The sequence below is a fragment of the Pinus tabuliformis genome, chromosome Q (genome assembly GCF_031772625.1).
Source record: "Pinus tabuliformis cultivar Carrire ecotype Pingquan chromosome Q, CPIR1, whole genome shotgun sequence".
Classification (NCBI taxonomy): Eukaryota; Viridiplantae; Streptophyta; class Pinopsida; order Pinales; family Pinaceae; genus Pinus; species Pinus tabuliformis.
In genome coordinates, this window is record NC_142296.1 from 4,810,536 (window position 1) to 4,835,853 (window position 25,318).

Below are 25,318 nucleotides of genomic sequence, written 5' to 3' on the forward strand. Positions count from 1 at the left end.
GTTTGCCAGATCCCCTTTTCCCAGCAGTGACAGCAGAGCGACCGGGATCCTTGACTTGATTCATACCGATGTGAGTGGTCGAATGTCTCATGTATCCTTGAGTGGCTATGAGTACTATGTTTTATTCATTGATGACCACTCTAGGAAGACCTAGATTTATTTCTTAAAGACCAAGAGTGAGGTCTTCAAGCGGTTTCAAGAATTCAAAGCTCTTGTGGAGATCCAGACAGGTAGGAAGAACAAGGTCCTTAGGTCGGACAATGGAGGGGAGTATACCCTTGGTGAGTTTGTTGATTTTTGTGCTGAGGCAGGCATTAGGAGGGAGTTCACAGTTCCTTACTACCCCCAACAGAATGGGGTTGCAGAGAGGAAGAACAAATCCATTGCAGGGGCTGCCAAAGCCATGCTTCATGATCAGGGGTTACCTTTATTTTTGTGGGCAGAGGCCTGCAACACTGTTGTGTACTTGCAGAACAAGAGTCCACATTGTGCCTTGGGGAATGTGACTCCGGAGGAGGCTTTTTCTGGGAAGAAGCCTGATGTTGGGCACTTTCGTATCTTTGGGTGCCTTACATATTCCTATGTCCCCAAGGAGAACAGGACCAAGCTAGAGCCCACTGCAGACAAGGGCATCTTTGTGGGTTATAGCGAGACCTTGAAAGCTTATCGGATTTATATTCCTGCGCAGAGGAAAGTGGTTGTCAAGCGGGATGTGAAGTTCGAGGAGGAGAGAGCTTTCAGGAGGTCACGGGAGTTAGAGTATCCAGAGTCACCAGACCCTCAGGAGTAGCTGAGTCAGTCGCAAGGATTAGGAGGTACGTCGATTACAGTGTCAGGGCCATCAGTGAGCAGTGGTTCTTAGAGTCACGTGGGTGGTTCTTCGGGCAGCATGCAGGGTAGTCCGCAGAGCAGTTCACAGGGTAGTCCACTAATGGACAGTTTGCACGGTACTTTAGCATCTACAGGCACAGGTTCAGGCATGAGGTCAATTGACAGGCCTTCAGGAGTTCAAGCTTCTGATGATGATGAGGATTCTTTCACTCCGGTGGGAGAAGCATGCTCAGGGAAGAGGAAGCCCAAGTGGCTTCAAGATACCTTGCGCGAGGCCACATCAGTTGCTGGGCCAAAGAGATAGGTTAGAGAGAGTAAACCACCTGAGCGGTTCTGTAGTTACATGGCATTGGTAACAAGCATTGTTGACTCCGAGCCTTCTAGTTATGAGGAGGCAGCCAGCCAGCAGGTCTAGAGAGAGGCCATGATGGAGGAGTATTCTTCTATTATGAAGAACGATGTTTGGGAGGTAGTGCCGAGGCCTGAAGGTAAATCAGTTGTTACTTCCAGATGGCTCTACAAGATAAAGCATGCTGCAGATGGCAGTGTTGAGAAGTTCAAGGCTTGATTTGTGGCAAGAGGGTTCTCACAGGTAGAGGGAGTTGACTATGAGGAGACCTTCGCTCCCATAGCTCAATATACATCTATTCGCTCCATTATATCGATTGCAACAGAGATGTGTTGGAAGATCCACCAGATGGATGTGAACACTGCATTTCTCAATGGCTTCATTCAAGAGGAGGTTTATATTGAGCAGTCGCAGGGCTTTGAGGTGCATGGGAAGGAGTCCCATGTATGCAGATTGAAAAAGGCACTTTATGGCTTGAAGCAAGCTCCTAGAGCTTGGTACTCGAGGATTGATACATACTTGCAGCAGTTGGGTTTCACAAAGAGTGAGGCTGATCCGAACCTATACTTCATTGTGGTGGGTGAGGAGCTTCTCATTCTGGTGTTGTATGTTGATGACTTGATTATCACTAGTGCAGAGAGACTCATTGAGGGCTGCAAGAGAGATCTTGCTTTAGAGTTTGAGATGAAGGATATCGGCTTGATGCATTATTTTTTGGGATTGGAGGTGTGGCAGGAGGAGGGGCATTTCTTCCTGGGACAAGGGAAGTACATTATGGATATTCTTAGCAAATTTCACATGGAGGACTACAAACCCATGTCTACACCTATGATCACTAACTGGAAGAAGCTTCATGCTTCTGATTCCGAGTTGGTGGATCCTACTCTATACAGACAGTTGATTGGTTGTTTGATGTATTTGGTCAACACTCGACCAGATATATGTTTTGCAGTTAACACTATGAGTCAGTTCATGTGTGAGCCTAGGAGAGTGCACTGTGTAGCTGCAAAACACATTCTTCGTTACTTGTAGGGGACAGTGGATTTTGGTCTGGATTATAGACAGGGTGATGGAGTGAGACTGGCAGGGTACACGGATTCAGATTGGGTAAGTTGTGCTTCAGATAGGAAGAGTACTTCCGAGTGTTGTTTTGGGTTGGGTTTGGCAGTTGTGTCGTGGATCAGCCGGAAACAACAGTCAGTTGCATTGAGTTCAGTTGAGGCAGAGTATATGGCTGCTAGTTTGGCTAATTGTGAGTCCATATGGCTTTGCAAGATGTTGTTTGGTCTATTTGGTCAGGCATTGAGACCTTCAATAATTTACTGTGATAATCAGAGTTGCATAAAACTCACGAAGAATCTAGTTTTTCACGACAGGTCAAAGCATATTGAGATCAAGTGTCACTTCATTAGGGACTATGTCCAAAAGGGAGTTGTCAAGCTTGAGTACATTTCCACAAATGAGCAGACAACGGACATTTTCACCAAAGCCTTACCACGTGGCAAGCATGTATACTTCAGAGACAAGATGGGAGTGGTGAGGAACACTTTCCTCGGTAAGGGGGAGTGTTAAAATTTGGGTACCAGAGGACAAGTGGTTCCCTAAGGCTTTGATCTTTAGCCTAGGGAAAAGTGTCCAAATTTATTTTTTACTTTTCTCCTAAAGTGACTTTATAAGCGGTAAAGTCAATTTAATTTAAAAGTGACTTTATAAGTGGTAAAGTTACATTCTAATTTAAAAGTGACTTTATAAGTGGTAAAGTTACATTCTAATTTAAAGGTGACTTTATTAAAGTGAATGAAGAATTAGAAAGTGAAAAAGTGACTATGGAAATAAAAGGCTAAGTGGGTCTTTATTTAAGTGGGTGAGTTAAAAAATAGAAAGTGAGAATTAAATGCACATTTATTCTCATCCCTAGATCTAAATGAATCTCAACCATTAGATCTTAGGGTAACCCAAAAGGTCATTTAGACAATAAAAGGAAAAGAGAAGAGGAAAATATCGTTCATTCTTTCATGAGCATTTGAGAGAAAGAGAAGAGAGAGCAAGGAGAAAATTTCTTAGCAGTGAGGAAGTGAAGGAGAGCAGCAAGAAGACATTTCAGCGAATCTGGGCAGCAACGTTTATTGGCACGCATCCCAAGGAAAAACCGTACAACAGGAGAAAGGCACAAAAATCGAGGAAGAGGGATAGCAAGTTTTGGGCACATTTTTCGAGGCTGGTCGTACAGCATTTAATGTTGTTTTATTGCTGTAAAAATTTCTGTTTTGGTTGTTTGTTGATTGGCACGATTTTCGAGGCGGAGTTCAAGCACGGAAATCGAGATAAGTTGTAATTTGTGGTTGCTGGAATTTTTACTGTGTATTTCAGTTTCTTTGTAAAAGCATTTTCAGAAATAAAGAAGAGCTCTCAAACTGGTTTTCCCTAAGAGTTGTAGGGGGTTTTTCCAGGGTCACATTGACCAAAAATCACTGTGTTATTTTTTGTGTGTGGCTGTCATAATTTTGTTGTGTTTTATTTCTACAATTTCAGCAGTTGTAAAATCTCTAAATTTGTGTTTTCAGAAAAATATTGTCATTTTCAGATTTTAGAATTTTTATCATGCTTGGATTTAAAACTAAATGCATGGAGTGATAAGGAAAACTGATAACCGGAGTGGGGGTTGAAATTTCTTCATTCAGTAGTTTCCACAGCTTCAGCCTTGAGGACAAGGCTGCTTTTGATGGGGAGGGGGGGGCATGTTAGGGTCCAACCCTAACCCCTTTATTTATGTAATAAGCCCAAGGGGCCTAGTTAGAGTCATAATTAGTTAGTTAGTTGAGTCAATAAAGCCTGTAAGTGGTTATCCACATTAATAATAATTGTAAGTGGTTGACCTGCATTATAGAAAAGGGACCACAATTAGTTATAAACAGGCCATAGTTAATAAATAAAGTGGTTAACCCGTATTATGCAAGGGACCACTAGTAGTTAGGGTTTTGGATGTCATAAAGCTATAAATAGTCTTAGATAGCAAGGGAAGAATCATCAAGTTTTATTGTAATTGAGCTCTGCTTTGTTGGAGGTTCCCCCTCGAAGAGGCAAGTGAACATTGTATTCTGCTTCTGAATAATAAAATATCTTTACAAATTGTCTCAATTCATGTGATATTTTTGTGTTTTTGGCAATATTGTTTCGTATTTCTGGCATTTTGTTATTCTCGCAGGTCAAGTACATAATATCTTGCCTCTACTTCAAAATTGAATTGATCTCAACAACACATCAACAACCATGAAATGAAACCCTAGCTTGTTAAATATCTCTGGAAAGCAACTTATATTTTGGTACGATAAACCTGGTCACTCATGCTATTAGTGCTCAAAGACATTGGTATTAAACATAATCAGTTATAATATTTTATTAATTGAATGAATTGGATGATTACATGGCTATGGCGGTTTTCCTTATATAGAAGTTGACTAGCCATGCCAAAATAAAAGACATGTCCTTTGGAATCGATGTCTCTTCAATATTAATTAAGTGTTATTATCTTAATTTACTTAATAATTTATTAATTATATATATATATTTAGTTTATGAATTTTTAATTCATAACATTGTCTCTCCCTTAAAAATGTTGTGTCCTCAAAGCATAGGTAATGTTGGGTGTTGTTGAAGAAAATGTTCTGACTCCCAAGATGAGTCTTCCTTCGGTAGTTTCTTCCATTTGACGAGGTACTTCTTAATTGTCTTGGACCGTAATACCTTCTCTCTAGTAGCAAGTATACCTTCAGGTTCTAGTACAATTCTTCCTCCTTCATCGGTCTTCGGTATCTCTGTTTGAGCTATTTGATTTTGCCCTAGTACTTTTTTGAGACTAGATACATGGAAGGTGTTATGGATTCGACAATTGTCTGGTATCTTCAGTCCATATACCACGCTACTTATTTTTTTGATTATTTGATATGGGCCATAATATTTAGGTGATAGCTTATTTTTCCCGTGTTGTTTTAATAACAATTTCTTATAAGGTTGGAGCCTAACAAAGACCCAATCTCCTTCCTCGAACTCTCTTTCAGTGCGATATTGGTCGACTTGTTGTTTCATTCTATTACGTGCCATGGTTAGATTTTCTTTTAATAAGTTAATGACTTTTTGGCTTTCTTCTAAGTGGTCTTTTACTGTTGGAACCTTAGAATCAAGTAGTGCAAAGTCCTTCCAACTGGGCGGCTCATAACCATATAAGGCCTGGAAAGGTGGTATTATACCCAATGTTTTTAAAACTGGAATCGGTGACCGGACCGGTCCACCTAATGAACTGGTTTACCGACTGGAACCGGTCTAACCGGGACTGGTTTGGTCTAAACGAACCGGTTTTAGAAAAATACATTAAATAATTAATTTTTAATGAAACAAAACTATTTTTAAGATTTAAACCACGATTCCAAGCCAATAGAGACAAAATATGCAAAGTTTGTTCATTTATATACCATGTAAAGGTGAATATATCAAAATGGCACCGAGTGCAATACATATCATCAACAAAATAGCAAAATACATAAGCAATGAGGCTCTAAATGGCCTATAAAGTCCAAAAACAATGTTGCAAGCTATGAGGCCATTGGCCTACTACAAGTCTACAGTGTACACATGATCAATCATCAAGTTCATCACCACTACTAGCCACAGGATCATCATCAGAAGCTACATAAACATCATCTGGTTCAGAGTCTAAGGATGCCTCAGCCTGATCGACAACCTCAGTAGCAATGCCACCAATAACAATAGAAGTGGACCTAATGGAAGCACGAGTTTGTCGACCTGCACGATCAGTGCCTTCCATTGGTTCTTTGCCTTTCCTTGATATTGCCACTGATCTTGGTTTTGATGCCGCCACAAAATCTGCTTCATCCCCCGCTAAAGCCATGTCGATATCAAAATCAACCTCAAACACAGGATCTTCAGTCTCCTCCACCCATTCTGATGTTGGATCAATATCATCCAACACAATGGGATCTAGATCAGGTGCTTTGTTCATCATTTGGTTCCTCCTCAGTCGAAGGTTGTATTGCACGAAAACAAGATCATGTAACCGTTTTTGTTTCAAACAGTTTCTCTTCTTCGTGTGTATGCACTCAAAAACAGACCAATTGCGCTCACAATCTGAACCACTGCAAGTTTGACTCCTTAATTTCCCTCCAAAACCCCTAAACTACCTTGGAAAAGCCACATTGTAGGTCCTCGATGGGCATGGCAGGCAATCGGGCGGTTTAGGACGGAACCGGCTGGTTAGGGCCAAATTCTCGCCATAGTGCCTCCTTAACCGGGTTTTTCAGCCGGTTCCAACCAGTGGCCCTACTGACCGGTCGGTTAGATCGGTAACCGATTAGCTAGGCCGATTTTAAAAACTATGATTATACCACCATTCCACTAGGTGTAGCCACTGGGTCCATCTGTTTTGTTTGTCAATGATGAAGCAACAAAGATATGTTTCCAAGCATTTATTTATGACTTCAGTTTGACCATCTATCTGGGGGTGATAGGTCAAACTCATGTTGAGCGATATTCCTGCTTGGTGGCAGAAATCCTTCCAAAAATTGCCTTTAAACTTTGCGTCTCTATCAATTACTATGACCTTGGGAAACCCTTGTAGTTTGTATACGTTTTTACAAAACATATCCGCAATTTGCTTAGTTGTGCCAGTTTTTTTTATAGCCTTAAAATGGGCATATTTAATGAGTTTGTCGACTATGACAAATATCTTGTTCTTACCATCAAATACAGGTATTCCTTCAATGAAGTCCATCGAAATATCCTCCCATTTCTAATTTGGAATGTGTAGTGGGTGTAGTAAACCAAGGATTGGGACTTTTTCACTCTTATTCCTTTGACAAACATCACGTTCCGCAACATATTTTTGGATTTCCTTGCTCATACCCTTCCAATAGAATGATTATCGAATGTTGTAGTAAGTTTTGAAAAATCCTACATGTCCAGTTGCAGGAGAACTGTGAGATTCTTTTAGAATTTACATCTTAAATTTGGATGTTGGTGTTAGGTAAATTCTACCCTTGTACCATATTATGTCATTCTTCCATTCAAAATTGGTATATTGATTGATATTTTCAATCATAGAATCACAATCCTCATCCTTGGCATATTCAACTCGTATTTAGTCTAACCATTCGGGAATGACTACCATGGTGGCGCATGTTATGTTGTCATCATCGTTACGTGAGAGTGCATCAGCTACAACATTTTCCTTCGCTTTCTTGTGCAATATTTCTAGGTCAAAATTTGACAGCTTCTCCATCCACTTTTGTTGTTCTGTTGACAATGTCTTTTGTTGAAGTAGGAATTGGAGACTATTATGGTCGGTTCGGATTGAAAATTTACTTTTGAGCAGTACTATTGCCATTTCGTTAAGGCATGTATGATGGCAAGCATCTCCTTTTGGTAAGTTGATTTCAAACTCTCCTGTTTGTTAAGTTTCTTGCTCTCTAATGCTATAGGGTGGTTGTCTTGCATTAATACGGCCCCAATTCCGAATCCTGAAGCATCACATTCTACTACAAATGGTTTGGAGAAGTCTAGCGTTTCTAGTACCAGTGTGGTTGACATTACTTCTTTTAGATTCTCGAAGCATTCATATGCTTGGTTATTCCACTGAAAAGCGTTCTTTTTTAACAAGTTGGTCAAGGGTGGTGTCAAGTGTGCATAGTATTTTATGAATCTTTTTTAATACCCAATTAGACCTAGAAATCGTCTTAGCTTGGATATGTTCATGGGTTTTGGCCATTCTTTGATTGCTTTGATTTTGTTGGGGTCCACTTTGAATCCCTCTCTGGATATAACATGTCCTAGGTATTCAACTTCCTTTTGCCCAAAGGTACATTTTGATAACTTGGCGTAGAATTGATTCTTTTCTAATACAGATAGTACTTCCTCCAGATGTTTGAGGTGCTCCTTCCATGTCTTACTGTAAACGAGAATATCATCGAAAAAAAACTAATACAAATTTCCGCAAGTATGGGTGGAAAAGTTCATTCATGGTGGTTGGCACATTTGTTAATCCAAATGGTATAACTTTAAACTCATAGTGCCCCTCATGAATTCTAAATGTTGTCTTTTCGATGTCCTCTAATCTTACCCGTATTTGGTAATAACCTGATCTCAAATCTAATTTTGAGAAATATTCTGCGTCGTGGAGTTCGTCTAGCATCTCGTCAATGAATGGGATCAAAAACTTATGTTTAATAGTAATTTTGGTTAGTCTTCTGTAATCTATACACAATCAGAAGGATCCATCTTTCTTTCTGACCAATACTACGGGTGTTGCATATGGACTTCTACTTTTCGTAATGATTCCATGTTTTAACAGGTCTTGTATCAATCGTTCTATTTTTGTTTTATGATGATGGGGGTAACGATATGGTTTTACATTTACTGGTGTCGACTCTGTTTTGACTTCAATGATTTGTTCAATTTTCCTTTCAGGGGGTAATTTCATTGGCAAATATTGAAAAACCTTCTCAACTTCTGTATTAAGGATGAAATTTCTGATGGTTGGTGAATAACTTCTGCCAATATTAACTCCAACTGCTGACATTGTGCAACAAATGCTAGGGCTCCCTTGCGAATAAGTGTGCAACAAATGCTAGGGCTCCCTTGCGAATAAGTTTTTTCAGCTATTGAGCAGAGATGACTTGAGTAGGTGGAGTTTGGAACCCAAACAACTTATACTTCCATCGATTTTGAATTTAGTGAACTGCTTTTGGTGATTTGCCGAATACGTGCCTAGTGTTTGCAACCATTGTATTCCTAAAATGACGTCTACTCCTCCTAGGGGGACAACATAAAAAATGGACTCCATTTCGTATTCATTCAGTTGCATTTTGACTTTATGGCACTTTCCTACTCCATCTATTTGTTTCCCATCTGCCACCATAACTTTTAAATCTGCTACAAGATAAGCGAAAATGTTCAATCTTTTTGCAACATTGACATCTACAAAGTTGTGCGTACTTCTTGAGTCTATTATAACGATAATGTTTTGTTTCTTGATATGGCCTTTAAGCTTTAGTGTCTGTGGTTGAGCTATCCGTGTGATGGCTGCCAAAAAAATTCGCAGCATATCTTCTTGTGAATCTGGATTAGAGTTGTCATTTTCTTCATTGTTTTCTTCGTCGGAGCTATCTTCTGAAGATTCTTCTTCTTGCTCGGCTTCGCAATTGTAAAGTTTTTGTGTCGTGCATTTGTGCCCTGGGGAATACTTATCTCCACATGTCCAACACTTGCCATCCCTTTTCCTTTCAACACTAGATTGTTGTTTTCCTCCATTGCGCATTGGTGGTGGAACTTATTTACCAGTGCTCTCTAAAGACGGTTTACTTGACTTCGCCTTGGAGTAATTGTTTGATTTTTCATTACTGGCATATGGTGCTTTATGGAGTTTATATTTCCGTTCAATAATTATGGCTGCGTGTCTGGCCTCTTCAATGGTTTGGGTTTTATATAATTTTAATTCTTCCCGAATGTAATCTTTAAGGCCACAACAATACATTTTTAATAGCTCTTCATCTAAGAATCCCCTTTGCCTTACTGCTTATACTTCCCATTCATGGGTATATTCACTCATCGATCCTTTCTGTTTGAGGTGAACAAATCTCTCGTATACATCATCCTCTTCTTCGTCATGAAACCTTTTTAGCAGGGCGTTTTTAAAATTTTGCCAATTTAATGAGCAAGCTGCACATTTAGTAGACCACCACAGGGACCAATCATACGTTTCCGCTTCTAGGTAGTTGGATGCGGTCATGATCTTCTCTTGGTCACCTATTGGTGTATTTGCTCCAAAAATGGCGTCCATCTTATTTACCCATACAATGGCACCTTTATGGTGCTTACCATCGTATTTTGGTAATTCTTTTTTAATTTTAAGGTAGTCTATTTCGGGAGATTTCGTATAGTACTGGCTTCTTTCGAAGTGTAGTTGTGGTATTCGTGGCTTCTCGTGCATCAGGGAATCATGACCTGGAGAATTTTCGTCTTCCGGAGTCTTGGGACTTTGTGTGACTGAGGGTGGATTGGTCTTTCCCATAAACTGGCTCATCAGGCTTTTTAAGTCTATGATATCATCGACCATTTTGTCTTGTTTATTAACTATCTTCTCGATATTGTCAAGACGCTTATTTATCTTATTGAGTTCTTCTTGGATTTTTTTTACATTGTCACTATTACTGCCCATTTTGTTCTTTTTTTTTCCTAGTAGACCCGATTTTTTTAATTAAATAATTTTAATTTATTTATTTTTTAATTAATTAGTAATTAATATATATATATATATATATATATATATATTTTAAATAATTTAATTAATTAAATTTTATTTAGTTATAATATTCGACTCAAATGTATCTGACTGCCTGCTTGACCTACGTAATATATATATTGATCCGACTGTGCAATCTCACCCCGCTGTCAACGACCACAATGTGTCACGACTACGGTGTACCAGCGATGGCAACCCGGTGTATCACACTAATATATATATACATATACATATACATATACATATACATATATATCTCTCTCTCTCTATATATATATATATATATATATATATATTCGATACTAATACCCACAGATGAAATGACGCAAGGTAGCCACCTCACACCCGTTGACCCTTCGACTAAGATGTGATGCTTGACGGCAGGTATGGCAGTGCTGTTAAACTGTGTCTCGGTCTGTCGGACAATTTTCCCACTGCAAGACGTGTGTGTGGACAGTGGCACAGTTGGAAAGCTGCAGGATGGAGGGCCACCCAAAACAAAGGACAATGGAACACAGGAAAACAGGGGTGTTAGGAGAAGTCGGGCAGCGAACTGTGCGGTTACCAGCTGAGGAACTTGAATAGCTCTGATACCACTGGTATGATAAGCCTGGTCACTCACGCTATCAGTGCTCATAGACATTGACATTAAAACATAATCAGTTATAATATTTTATTAATTGAATGAATTGGATGATTACATGGCTATGGCGGTTCTCCTTATATAGGAGTTGACTGGCCATGCCAAAATAAAAGACATGTCCTTTGGAACCGATGTCTCTTCAATATTAATTAAGTGTTATTAACTTAATTTATTAATTAATTATTTAAATAATATATATATATATATATTTTTTTAGTTGATGAATTTTTAATTCATAACATATTTCTGGCGAACAAAAGGCTTAAAATAATTATATTCATCTAGTAACCAGCCACTCTAGTTTGCAAATCAGTCATAACATTGTTCGTCACAGATACACTGCCATACACCAATGTCCCATACATTGAAGATCATTGCCTTATAAAAACAATCTTTGTCACTCTACAATGTATTGTTGTCATAGCAAACTGCCATATCAAGGGTTATTTTCATATAAGGTTCTTTGTCCTATACTAAGAGCACTTTCATGAATACTTGTCAAAAGGCAATAGGAACATCTCAGACATACCATCACAATTGTCATGAAGGCACTGTCATGCAACAAGTCTAACACATATCACAGTTATAACTTGTTAAGTCACCATACACCATTGTTGCAAATGTTGTCACATCATGGTCACTGCCATATCACAATCCAAGCATCACTGCATAAGGGCTACAATATATGTGAATGTCTGCACAAGGTCCAGCAATTTTTTATCCACGACTTCACTTTATGTGCATTTGTCAGCGTCCAAAACAACACTCGGTTCATCAAATTACCCGCATCAAACCATGTGTAATTGCCAAGGTTGTGCACTATATAAACATCAACCATTCCAGCTTGACCAATACACAATTTGTTCATACAACATACCAATGTTGCACTGATCAATCAAATCAACGGACCTGCAATCAGCGTTCATACATTATGCTACTTAAACACTAATACCTTGTTCACTGTTATAGATGGGACCCTCTCTTCATTGCTTGGTTGCTAGAGATGAAGGCATGCGATTAATCGTTGTATTCAATTATTGATGTCATGAAACGTTGTCATACTACTCACAAATTTCTTCAAAGTAGACTGCTCTATCAGAGATGCTACAGGGCTGACACTTATGCTTAGGTTTGTACCACTAAAGTCAGAACTTGCCTCAACTCAGCTCTTCTTAGGTTTACTGGCGCTGGCCTCTCACAAATGTTCAATGAATTCTGCCTCGGGATTAAGCCACAATGGCCAACAAATCCCTCAACTACATTTTCTATTGTGGACACAGCTACAACAAATAAGTTTTGCCTCTGGTCTTGAGCCTTTGAAAGTCTGACTAACTAAGTTAGATCTTGGCTTAATTTGAGCTTTAGGCATATATATATATATATGTTGTCTAGGAAACCTTTTGCACTTCCACTTATTAAGGCAAATTCCAGATCAATGTCAAAACAGTCCGTTTCTCACGTCTTGCATCAGGACTTTGCTCAAAGGTTGAGTACAGAGCATAGATCAGATTGAAGTATTCGTCAATTGTATGGCCCGTGAATGATTAGTCAAGAATGCAATGACCTGCAAAGCTTCATCAACATACCATATTCATCTCATTCTGGTGTCAAAGTATTGAGACTAGAAATCTATCGCAGAAGATTGGATAGAGACCAAGTTTAACAACAAAACGTTGAAAGAGGTGCCATTGTTCCACCAAAGCAAAGGCCGCAGGTCCTCAGGCTTGGTTCATAATATAGGTCGAATGTTCAAGGCTACCTATAACCATAATGAATTTGTCTCTTCCTTTGCCACTGATCTGAGATCTCCAGAGCATAACACTGATCTGGCTTCCAACAAAAAATATTCCAAATCCTTTCTGAAATTCGTACAGTAGTTACAATGCTCAGAGGCCCATTGAAAAACATCCTCAATAATTGCAAACGAATTAAAAGAATCACAAAACTTTTTTTGTAATTCGTCCTACTTCAAATAGTTATAACCGCAGACAAAGAGATGTGCATTAAACCTGTGCATTTTATGAAAGTAGGGTGCCTTTATATAGATATAAAATGGGCTTCTTAAGGATGGACGACTTGATTAAATTATGGAAGTTGACTTGGAGATTTGAATTCCATATTTTATTTTAGGAGTCCAAACCCCTCCAACAATCAATCTTACCTTTGTAATTTATTTTCAAACAAATCTTTTCCTTTATTTGATATTTGAATTTTTCACTTTTCCACCAAATTGAATTTGGGTTTTATTAAATAGATTTCCTTCATCATAGAATTAGCCAAGGACTTGGCCAATATTAGATTGCCATATCATCCATGCTTGGAGCCAAAGAGAATCTGCCACATCATCGACTTTGGGGCTTTGGACCACAAGTTTGGGGTTTCATCTTCAAAAAAGGATATCTCCCAATCCTTGAGGGTTTTCACGGCTTACCACATACTGCCAGAATCGGCTTGACGAGGAGAATCCAAAGACGATGATCTTGAGATCCAATTCGCTGACTTTCATCTGCAAAATCCTCAACAAATGTGGGGCTATTAGGTTTTCCATCCATCTTTCCATTGGAACTTGCAAATAATGCAATCCAGGCAAATATTAAGAGTGTTCAACAACAAATGTTGACATCAATGACAACACCATTCAACATTATGTATAAAAGATAATTTATCTTGGATTTCATGAATCTGAAGACGAGGGTTTGCCTCCAATCACTTCCAATCGTTGTATATTATTTCCAAAACCTGTGATCAGCATTAGAACACTTGGAAACAATGTTATCACATGATATAGAGCACAATACAAGGGGTTGTACAACTTAGGACTTTAGGGATTCCCTGAAATGCAATTATGTGATGATTTTTCCAATAAAATAGTTAATAAATGCATTTAAACCACTAGTGAAAAAATCCACTATAATATATCTTTTGGATTTTTTATAATATTTAAATTGTAGTTTTGAAATATAAAAAATTTCAGGGTTTTTATATTTAACAGTAACTAGAAATTTACAAAAAATACAATAAATTTTGAGAAATAATTTTGTTGAAAAATTGATTGTAAATTGTTGGAACAAGAATATGATCCTTCTTCCACCACGAACAGTCAACGACAAGGAATTATGTCCACTATTTGATTTGGTATCTTAATGTTTGAGGTTCTGATTATTGTACCTCTTTGTAAACGGTTGGATCGAACATGAATGTATAATATATCTTGAGTTATTGATCAAGAGAAAAGGCAGTCACATATCATGAGAGGTGTCTATCAGCATGCAGAGTTGTTGATACTCGAATTGCCACTTGTAACAGCCAAATGAAATTTGAAAACGTGAAAGCATGCATGCTTACCTCACATAGGAGGCCATTAAAGAAGCCATCGAAGTAACGGATAAGGTCATTGAAAAAGCCACTGGAGTAATTGAAATAGGGAAAGCAATTAGTATAGTGCCACTAGCTTTTGAACAAGAGATAAAGTCGCTCAGTCAATGAGAAGATAAACAAATGCAAATTAATACTTCAAAAATAAAATAAAAAATCAGAATATGGTGTGACTAATGTAAAACTCTGCGGAAGGAGGCTGAAATTTATAGTCAATGCCCCTACTAATAGGCAATCAATCATGAATCAATTGCAATGTACACTACCTAGTAATAACAATAAGTGTAATAATATATAACCCTTTGTTTCTATCGTTTTTAAAATATCAAAGTTTTATTTTGTCAAAATTTAGCGATTCATGGATTCATGTTGTGATGGTAGAAAATGTTTTATAATTTGAAAAATCTATAAATACCGTGCTTCGTACCTCTTTGTATTAACAATTTCCATAATTTGAGTTTCTTCTCTTTAGCTTTTCCATGTAAAATAGCATATGTTTACATGTTCTTGGTGATCTTGGGAACTTTATTATATTAATTATTTTATTAAAATATATTTTTCTTTAGAAATTGGTAAATTATATATTATTATAAAATTGCATGTAAAACTTTGATTTAGCAATGAACATTTTCACGAATCAAGTTTACGTTTGATTTAGCAATGAACATTTTCACGAATCAAATTGCATTTACAGTAAGCCATGACTTGTTACACAAATGGAACATGCTTACATAAATACTCTCGTTGTGAAGAACTTTCATGTGTTCTATGATTTGTTTGCTGATGCAGGTCAAATAAAATGTGTGGACTTAAGAGGGAATCGCGATGCCTACCCTGCGAAGCTAGATGGTATTTTTGATGAATTCCATTTAGATGGAAAACCTATTGTAATTCTTCCATCATCTGTCATTATTCATAATGTGCATGATGATGATCCTTAGTAATGACGGATAATATTATCTTCAATACGCTTTCAATCTTGTAGAGCACCATAAGGAACTGTACCTTTGGTTATCATGGCTAATGAATAATTTATTTGAAATAATCGTTAAGGTTGTAAAGTTTGTTTACAATTCATATGCTAATAATTCATTAGTTTGACTTTAATAGTTGAGTTGTAAACTTAAGATCTCGTTCACTATATCGTGTGCAACGTGTTATAAATGCATTATTTATCTTTCCACGTAAAAGGTCCATCTCAAATAAATGCCTATTAGGTAGGTTTTAATATGAATGCTCAAACATTTATATTATTTGGAATTTATTTTGTATGAGTTTATAGTAATTTTATGTCAATGATGATTTAAAGAAGAGAGTTTGAGTCTTTATATGATCAATACCTTAAACTAGTTTGGTTATTATCACTATGCTCATTTGTAGTTTCGTATATTGGAAATTAAGAAATAGCAAAATGGAAATACATAGTCATGATAGGATGTTATTTATGCTTAAATGTAATTCATGTCTTGTGAATAAAGTATCTAAATATTGTTATAATTTGAATTTGACAAGGAAATGTTCTTTAGATCATGACATAGTTTGTATGGTGTTCAATATTTTGGAAGATAGTTCATATTTATAAAATAGTCTATTTATCTTGAAAAATGTGTTTACTAAAGACAAGTCTAATTTGACAAAGAAAACAAGAGAATTTCTGAGTTTCAACCAAGTAGGAAAACAATAAAATGGTTTCAAGTTAAAGTGATTACACATCTGTCTATGAACTCAAGAATGTTTGTGAGCCTTATGTAATGCCTCCTAGGCCCATTAACACATGGTTTAAAGAGAGATTGCATGCAAGCAAGGTTACTTATACACACAAAACAAACCATAGCAACATGGAGTAAACTATTGGACATAATGGTGTAACAATCTTCTAATATTTTAAAGTATTTTGTTGTTCATGTTATACACACTTGTTTATGCCCTATGAAAGGGTGCAAGTAATTTAAATATTTTTCTATGCAACCTTTAAAGATGTATACATATACTTCAATTTTATAACATCATCATGATTGAAAATGCTACTGAAGTTGCTTATGTATATCTTATGCTCTGTGTTATTAGATTATCTTCCATGTATTTTTCTAGTTCATTTGAACCATAGTTTCAATAATAAAAATTTGGTATAAGAGAGTACCAACATGGATGTTATTTGGTTTACCAAATCCAAACTTATTAAAATCTTTGGAGGGTAAGCAAGAAGACACCAGTGACACAAAAATAAATAAATCCATAATTAAGACATTATTATTATCATTTTAAATGCAATGCTATTGAAGTTAAATATGCATATCTTATGCTCTTTGTTATTAATTTATCTTCTATGTATTCTTCTAGTTGATTCCAACCCTAGCTTGAATAGTAGACATTTGGTGTTAAGTAAATTAAAAGAGTAACAACATAGATGTCATTTAAGTTACCAAATCTAGATAAATTAGAACCTTGTGGTAGTAAGTAAGAAGATAAAGGCAAGATGAAAAAAACATTAACATCCGTAACTGAATGTGTGTGTGTGTGTTGGATATATATAAATGCCATATGTAGACTAGAAAAAAAAAGAAGGAAATAGTGATTCAGAAGAACTTCAAGGCTTGTAGAATTTTAGGAATTAGATGAAGTAAAGGATGTGGTCAATGGGGATAGAGAGCAAAAAACAACATGAACACCATTCTAGAAATCCTTTGATATAAAGTACAAAATGAGCAAGAACCTTGACCATAAAAAGAGTAACTCGGAAGTCAAAATCTCAACTCAAACAACTAGTAACTATCATTATTTCTTTTGGAAAAATATGATGATTTTGTTAGACAGTTGCAATATGCATGAAGTGATACAATGGAAATGGAAGCTTTTTCTTTCAATTACATTAAGAGCTACAACATTATAGCATTACAAAGCACAAGGCATAATTAAATTAGACGCATGACATGAACTAAAAAAAATGCATTCAAAGTATGATTCAAAAAAATAACATTATGAAATATATATATATAACACATAAAAAATGAATCTATAAGAAGGTTATCAAAATTAACTATCATATTACAAATTGCATTAACATAAGAAATGAAATTGTGTTATTTTATAAAGGGGTTCCTTTCCTAGTGTAAATATGGATTAGAGTGCTACTCATTCTATTAGGGTCTTACCATAACCCTCTTATTTAGATGCTTCATTAATGTATAGGCCATCTTCATTGAATAAGACCCATTCAAACCACTTATTATTAAAATAAATCAACTTTATCAATAAGACCCTAATTAATTACTAGGTTCTTGCTTTGTTTTTTAAAGAATGGGTATCATTTTCTATTAAGCAAACTCTTGAGTGTAGGCTAGAACCTGTTACATATTCTATCTATGCTTCATCCACTATTTTCAAAAAATTATTTTGGCAACTATTACATCTTAACCCTGTTCCTAGTACACCTATTCTATATAAATCCTACTCATATCATTTCCAAAAAACACCTAAGATCTTTATGTACTTGCAACACATACTTTAGTATTGAAATTAATGAAAAAAACTACATATTCCCATTGTCATCATTGATGTGGGCTTCTTCCTATTCATTTGCCAGCTGGAGTAGAGGAGGCTCGTCCAAATTGGTACTCCCAGTGAAGGGGATCCCATTCTGCACTCTTGGGTTTTGAAGGTTCTACACATTCTCCTCTATCCCGACGGTCTGGACGTCCACAGTTGTTCTGAGAGTTGTTGATGCTACTCTTGCCACATGTGATGTTAACCCGTCGATTGCAAGTTAGAGCTTGTCAACCTTTGTTTCCAGAAGATCAATTACTAGGTTCTTATGATATGTGGGCAAATATATAGTTAAAATTGTTTTTATATTGAGTAGAAAGTTATGTAATGTTTTGTCAAGAATTGTTATTGTATTTGGAATATTGTTTTATGAGGTTTCTTCTTTGAAGGGTTGAACATAGCCCTCTATTTTGTATTATCAAAAAGATCTTTTGTTGGGTTTATCAATTTTCTCTTGCATTCTTGGGTTTTGTACTATATTTTATGTGATAGATCTAAAGTTTTCGGGTTAGGAATATTAAAAGTGACATCAAAGCTCTTTCTTAGATAAGAAGTGAGAAAAAAATTTAGCACAAAGTGGGAGAAATGTTTTCTCTTTGCTAATTTTTTATGGAAAGATATAGGATGTCGACATTTAGGTCAATTTCTAAAAAATCCTTTGTATAATTTTAGAGAATCTAATCTAAAATATGAATTCCTCTTGAAAACACAATTTCAAAAAACAAATTGTCCAAAATGAAGTTTTAAGGTTTTCCCTAAGAAGAACACAGATTTTACAAATTGAATATGTTATAATAGAATGCTCAGATTCCAATCAAAGAATATTTTATAATTGAATGTCTTATAATAGAATGTTGGAAACACTAAGAGGGGGGTGAATCAATATTTCTTAGCAATTAGCACTTTTTAATCTTTTTCAGAGCATTAGTTAATCTTCAGTTATTATTATTGTTCTTCTTCAGATGATCATAAACAATAATCAACAATAGGCAACACCATACAACAATGTAGAAAGATAAAACATAGTACACAGATTTTTAGGTGGAAAACCCCCTCCAGGTCAAAAACCATTGAACGCTTCTTTAGTAATTGTCTTCTCAATGTTTAAAGAAAATTAATTATATCAAGATTTTAACTATAACTGAGGGAGGCGTCAACCCCCTAATTCACAGGCTACAACCTGTAGGACGCTACTAGACCAAAAGAACGCCCCAACTCCCTGTAGATCAAGCCACAACTTCATGAGTTCCCCAACACTTTGTTTACTAGTTGTTGTGGGAAACGATGCTTTGCTACCCTGTTAGTTTATCAGCCACAATGCCCTGTGCAAGCCACAACTTACCCTAGCACCACCTTGCCACCCTTAAGTGTTCTCGGGCCACAACCTTGACGAGCCAAAAGACCACATTTCACAATTTTCACACTGGATCCCCTGTACTCTAAATCAATGTAGAATAGTCGTAAGAAAGATGTAGAATAAATGTTGAATCTTGATAGACATTGATCATTGTCCCCACAAACTGATCATTGCACAAAGCTACACATTAAGTTGCCATTGATCAATTGCACATCATTGTCACTACACATTACAAAACTGTTGGCTACCACTCAATGTCATTGCTCATGAATGAATAGTCATCAATGCACAACCACTGTCATCATCAGGCTACACACGATGATGCAACTATCTAGCACTGGTATCAAATGATGGCACAATCAAAGGTGCCTCAGGTCATCCCTATGACCTGCTACCAATGCTCTCAAACTCGGCCCAAGGAGGGCTACCAGCATATGTGTAAACATTGTTGCTTTGATAGTTAATGCCCTAGAGCCATCATCACCACTGTAGTCATGTATATCACTGTTCAATAATGTTGTCACAAACCCACTATGATATTGTTACATAAATGCCATCATGCCAATGGATACAACATGTGTTGTTAATTAATGTCACTGATATAGAAAGTACATCAATGTACGCACAATTCAATCTAAGTGTCAATTCTTCATTAAGTCATGCCTAGGTATCGAGCTAATAGGTCATATGAGTTTGTATGACGAGACATTATGTCAATGATCATTCAAGACACTTCTATCCTTAGAAATATTGTAATATGGTCAGTTAACATTTCACTTTGGCCTGGTGTATTAATCTTATTATACATAGCAATCCTAGTCATATTACCTAGCCAATATATTATCACGACTCTCAAGACATAGATCCATTGCTCAATTTTCTTACACAACGGGTGTTCAATCTTAGGATATACATAGTCAACATATCAAGTCAATGTATTACTTGAGTTAAGTTTGTGTGGCACTGTTGAGTTACTCTTAATGTACCATTTTACATCATATAAACAATATCACTATTTTGTATTAATGTAAGGTAAGTTTTATGGCATAATGATTATTTGTTACTGTACTTTGGTTCAGAATTGCAATGAGAGATTTGTCAACAAGGTGTTAAATCAATCATTTGCTCAGTGCATTTGATTCTTGAAGTTACTCACCAATACATGATGAGATTATTGTGAGAATTGTTGTCATATATTGACAATTGTAGGTGATCAAATTTCCTATACACTACTTCAAGATAGACTTCATTTGTTGGCCTAAATGTCACTGTTGTTTCATTTATTGCTTGTCCAAAAATACTGTGACAAACCCATTTTGTCAAGAATGTTGTAGTTAATGATGAAAACCATGATAACTTACAAATATATTCACTTTTGTATATATAAATATCACTTATTCAAATCGTGGTACTTGTGTCATAGTTGTATCACTTTCTCATCAATGAACAATCAATGCTACATTTATATATATCACTGCAGTAAGACAGTCCTGTAAATGATTGTTTTGGGGTATCTAATTGCTTTAAGATATACTATATGATTATGCTACTCTTGTCTCTATTTAATGCCTAACAGATCCACACTTCAACAATCATTTAGTCACCGTTTTCTTGTGCATAAGTTATGCTTTGATGGAGGATCAAGGCTAGGCTTAGAATAGTCTTATAATTCTAGGAATTTAGTGATTTCTTCAAGGTATAGCCATTATTGCTCAAGAGAGGCCCGGACTTAGTGCTCAGGAATTACCAATTGAGTTGGACGAAGATTCTCAACTTTATGAATTATATGCTAAAAATTGCAATCGGTTCTCAAGAAAGTCATATTAATTCTATAAACACGTGTATTAATGTATATATATTTTACTTCTAAACACATGTCAATAATGCCAAGTACAAAACTTACTTCGAAAACTTTGTTAAGGTTTCTTATTGTTGTTTCAAAACGCACCTTCTTTACTTGATTTGAATATTCATGTCTTGAACTATCTGATAGACGACCTCCCAAAATACATTCACCTGCAAGAGATTTTCAAGACAGTGAAACTATAGCCCATATTAGGGGTAGATTCTCCATGTATTTGAATGCTTCGGATAGTCATAAGAAGGAACTTGAATCATGCAAGATATATATATCCCAACGAACCTCCCAAACCCCAATATATATATATATATATATATATATATATATATATATATATAGTTCCTTCCTTAGGCTTAATCGCTATCTACCTTAGGTAGATGGAAATTTCAGAGTGTAATCATAAGAATAATTCATGTGAAATTGGATACGTTGAGGTAAGGTAAGGTCTCCTTTTATAGACCAATGTAAGGGCTTCCTAAAAGATAACTGTTTGAGGAATATAGGGGCTCCATGAGAGCTAAAATATGAAAGTTTAATTAATTTGCATCTTGTGAACTAAGTAAGAGACCCATTGCCCTTATTATGAGTAGATTGGGCATTAGGATTTAATGAGTATAGGAATTGTTTCTATAGATTAGGAAGGGCTCCCTAATGCAAACATTGGAGGAGAATTTAGGATTTTAAAACATTATTAATTATTAACTTCTTTTTAGATGGAATTTTCAATTACTATCTTGAACTTTAAGTGAAACCCACTTAACCTTTATAATGAGGAATTAGTCCTTACTTGAGTCCATGGGTGTGAAATATGTGTGATACCTTTTCTTAAAGTGATTCTCATGCAAACTAGGACAAGTAACCCCAATTACTTAATTTTAGATGCCCACAATCAATGAGAATGTGTCAAGTTACCACCCCATGGGGTTTTAGCCCAGAAAGTGGGGTCTTTGACTTCAAATTCAATTTTCTCTCAAACGGGAGGACTTACGTGGCATGCCACATACCATCGGAAACACATTTTTGAGGAGAATCTAATGGCGTGGATCTCCAAGTCAAACTCAATATTTTGACTCTTCAAAAACCCTTGACAAAGTCGGGTACATCCTGAGTTCAGGTAACCCAAACCATAGGACATGGGTTTTCAACCATCCAACAATATAGCTGCCAACTTGATGTAATCCAACAATTACTAAGAATCATTCATTAACATTTTGACATCAATCACTGGTCTTTTTGGTCAAATTCAAACCTAGTCAACTCCATGGGTTGACATCAATGACAACATCATCCAATAATTGTTGGAAATACTGGGGGGGGTGAATCAGTGTTTCTTAGCAATTATGACTTTTTAATCTTTTTTCATAGCCTAGTTAATCTTCAGTTATTATTATTGTTCTTCTTCAAATGATCATAGTCAATAATCAACAATAGAAAACACCATACAACAATGCAGAAAGATAAAACAAAGGACACAAATATTTTTAGGTGGAAAACCCCCTCCGGGTCAAAAACCACTGAACGCTTCTTTAGTAATTGTCTTCTCCCTGTTAAAAGAAAATTGATTACATCAAGATTTCGATTACAACTGAGGGAGGTGTCAACCCTCTAATTCACAGGCTACGACCTGTAGGACATTACTAGACCCTAATATCTTGTTGCAATAAGAGGGATGCCCCAACTCCTTGTAGATCAAGCCAAAACCTGATGAGTGCCCCAACACTCTGTTTACCAACTGTTGTAGGAAAAGATACTTCGTTGCCCTATTAGTTTATCAACCAAAACAGAATGGACACCACAACGCCCTGTGTAGCCACAACTTGCCCTAGCACCACCCTGCCACCCTGAAGTGTTCTGAGGCCACAACCTGAAGGTATCTCCAATCACCTGCCTTGACGAGCTAGAAGACCATGTTCCATAATTTTCAGACTGGATCCCATGTACTATGTAGAATAGTTGTAAGAAATATGTAGAATAGATGTCGAATCTTGATAGGTGTTGATCATTGTTCCCACAAACTAATCATTGCACAATGTTATGCATCAAGTTATCATTGTTTAGTTGCACATCATTGTCACTACACACTATATATCATTGTCACTACAAATCACTGCACAACTGCTAGCTATTATTGCATGTCACTGGTCATGAATGAATAGTCATCGATGCACAACCACTGTCACTACACACATAGATCACTGCACATCTGCTCATTGCCACTGCACTGAGTAGCTCATAAATGAATAAGCATCAAGACTCAATATATCATGATGCCACATTGTATCAAGTTGCACACGATGTTGCAACCATCTGGCACTCGTATCAAATGATGGTATAATCCAAGGTGCCTCATGATCCGGGTCCGGGTGTGAGAAAGGACTCTCCCAAGACCTTTTACTTTCGTGATGTGTTAAATTGCATTTTTAAAAGAACATAAATGAATATATCTGCATGCTGTAAAGAAGAGGAACATGACATTCATCAACACATAAAAACATAAGCCGTTGATAACGGAATTCGTCTAGGAGGGACTACGTCTCCGGGCCTCGATGTCAAGATGGTGTAGGCCGCTGCATTAAGTGTTGTCAATAGTGATGATGTACATAAGAGGTGACATCACTATCATACAAGGAAAATTCCCTCACGCAGGGGTGGCTCCAAGAGATGTTTCGCTACAGGAACTCTCAGTCAAAACAGACTCCTATCAGTATGACCTAAACTCATGCATGATGATAATGACCATCCCGCCAACATGGCATAAAGCGATCTCAATGCAAACATACATGGCGACACATGAGTATCCCATCAACATACAACAAAGGGATCTCAAACAAAACATGACGAATCATGACAACAAGTACATCACACAGAGGATTCTGCATCACCTCAAGCAGGAATCATGAAAATGAGTAAGAAACAAGATCCCACATCAAACATCAAACAAGGTTTTGTTCAGCATAATGCATAACAAAAAGAAGTACATGAACACACTGCATATACCTCACATCCTGGGTCCATCTGAAGAAAAGGATGTCAAACTGCTGAAGCTAGTTGTATCATCAATCTTGTGGCGTCAAATCTCATGGACTTGTTGCTCGCACATGAATGTTGACACCTGCACTCCACTTTGAAAAGTGGCTGAAAAATGAAATGAGCAAATGGAAAATCTGAATACACCATCAGGTTTGTGGCGTGGAATAGTGAAAAATCGACTGTCAAATTTCTGAATTCTGAGAAAGTGGAAATATGGGGCTTAAGGAATCTTTTAGATTCCCCCTAGATTTCTCAAAGATTCCCTCCTCTGAGTCCTTTGCAAATATTCTGCTTAGATCGAAACTCTGACTATGCCATCGGGTTCGTGTCGCTAAGAGGTGTAAGATCGACATAAAATTTGTCCGATTTGGACACTGCAAAATTTTCACCCTCCTAAGAATTTCGCCTAATCATGGTTCTGCCTGTGTTTTTCTCAGGTTCATGGTTCCACTTGCAATAAATTAATTTAAAAACTTTGCCTTGATTTTTGTGTGTGCTCCTGGTTCCTCCATGCCGCCTGGGTGCACTGACAAAAGGACGGGTTTATAAAGCTTCATGGGCGGATTTGTCCACAAAAGGACCATTTGGTGTAACAGTTAAAATCTCTGAATTTGGTGGAGGAGGTCGGGTGGTCAAACCCCGCCTCATCCATGTTAAAACCTTTATTGTTTTTAAAATTTAGCATGTGTGTTGTTTTTGGGGGGTCGGGTCCGCATTGGGCAACCCGCCCCCATAACCTCCACAACAAAATTTGAAATGGGTGCTATTATTTATTTTAAGTATTAAATGGGGGGGCGCATTAATATTTGTTGTCGTGGTTTAATACATGTTGGTTGCGTGTGTGATGGTGCCCGGGAGGTGGGCCGGCCGCACCGTCCAAACCCTACCACCCTTGGCTTATGGTAATGTATAATGGGGTGGGGCGTGGGTCGGGTCCACCGGAGGTGGCCTACCCATTGCCCATTAATGTTTATATATAACGTGCGGTTGAGGGTTGGGGGGCCGACGAGGGTCATGGC

General features: G+C 36.9%; 1 protein-coding gene across 1 annotated transcript in view; it reads left to right on the forward strand.

Annotated features, from left to right (window-relative positions):
- The window catches only part of LOC149217992 (uncharacterized), an 87,495-nt gene extending 71,888 nt beyond the window's left edge, over positions 1 to 15,607 (forward strand). Inside the window, exon 9 of the mRNA XM_089383710.1 lies at positions 15,298 to 15,607. Coding sequence (XP_089239836.1) covers positions 15,298 to 15,449 — 152 coding nt within the window. The 3' untranslated portion in view covers positions 15,450 to 15,607. The remainder of the gene's footprint in view (positions 1 to 15,297) is intronic.
- Positions 15,608 to 25,318: the final 9,711 nt, after the last annotated feature.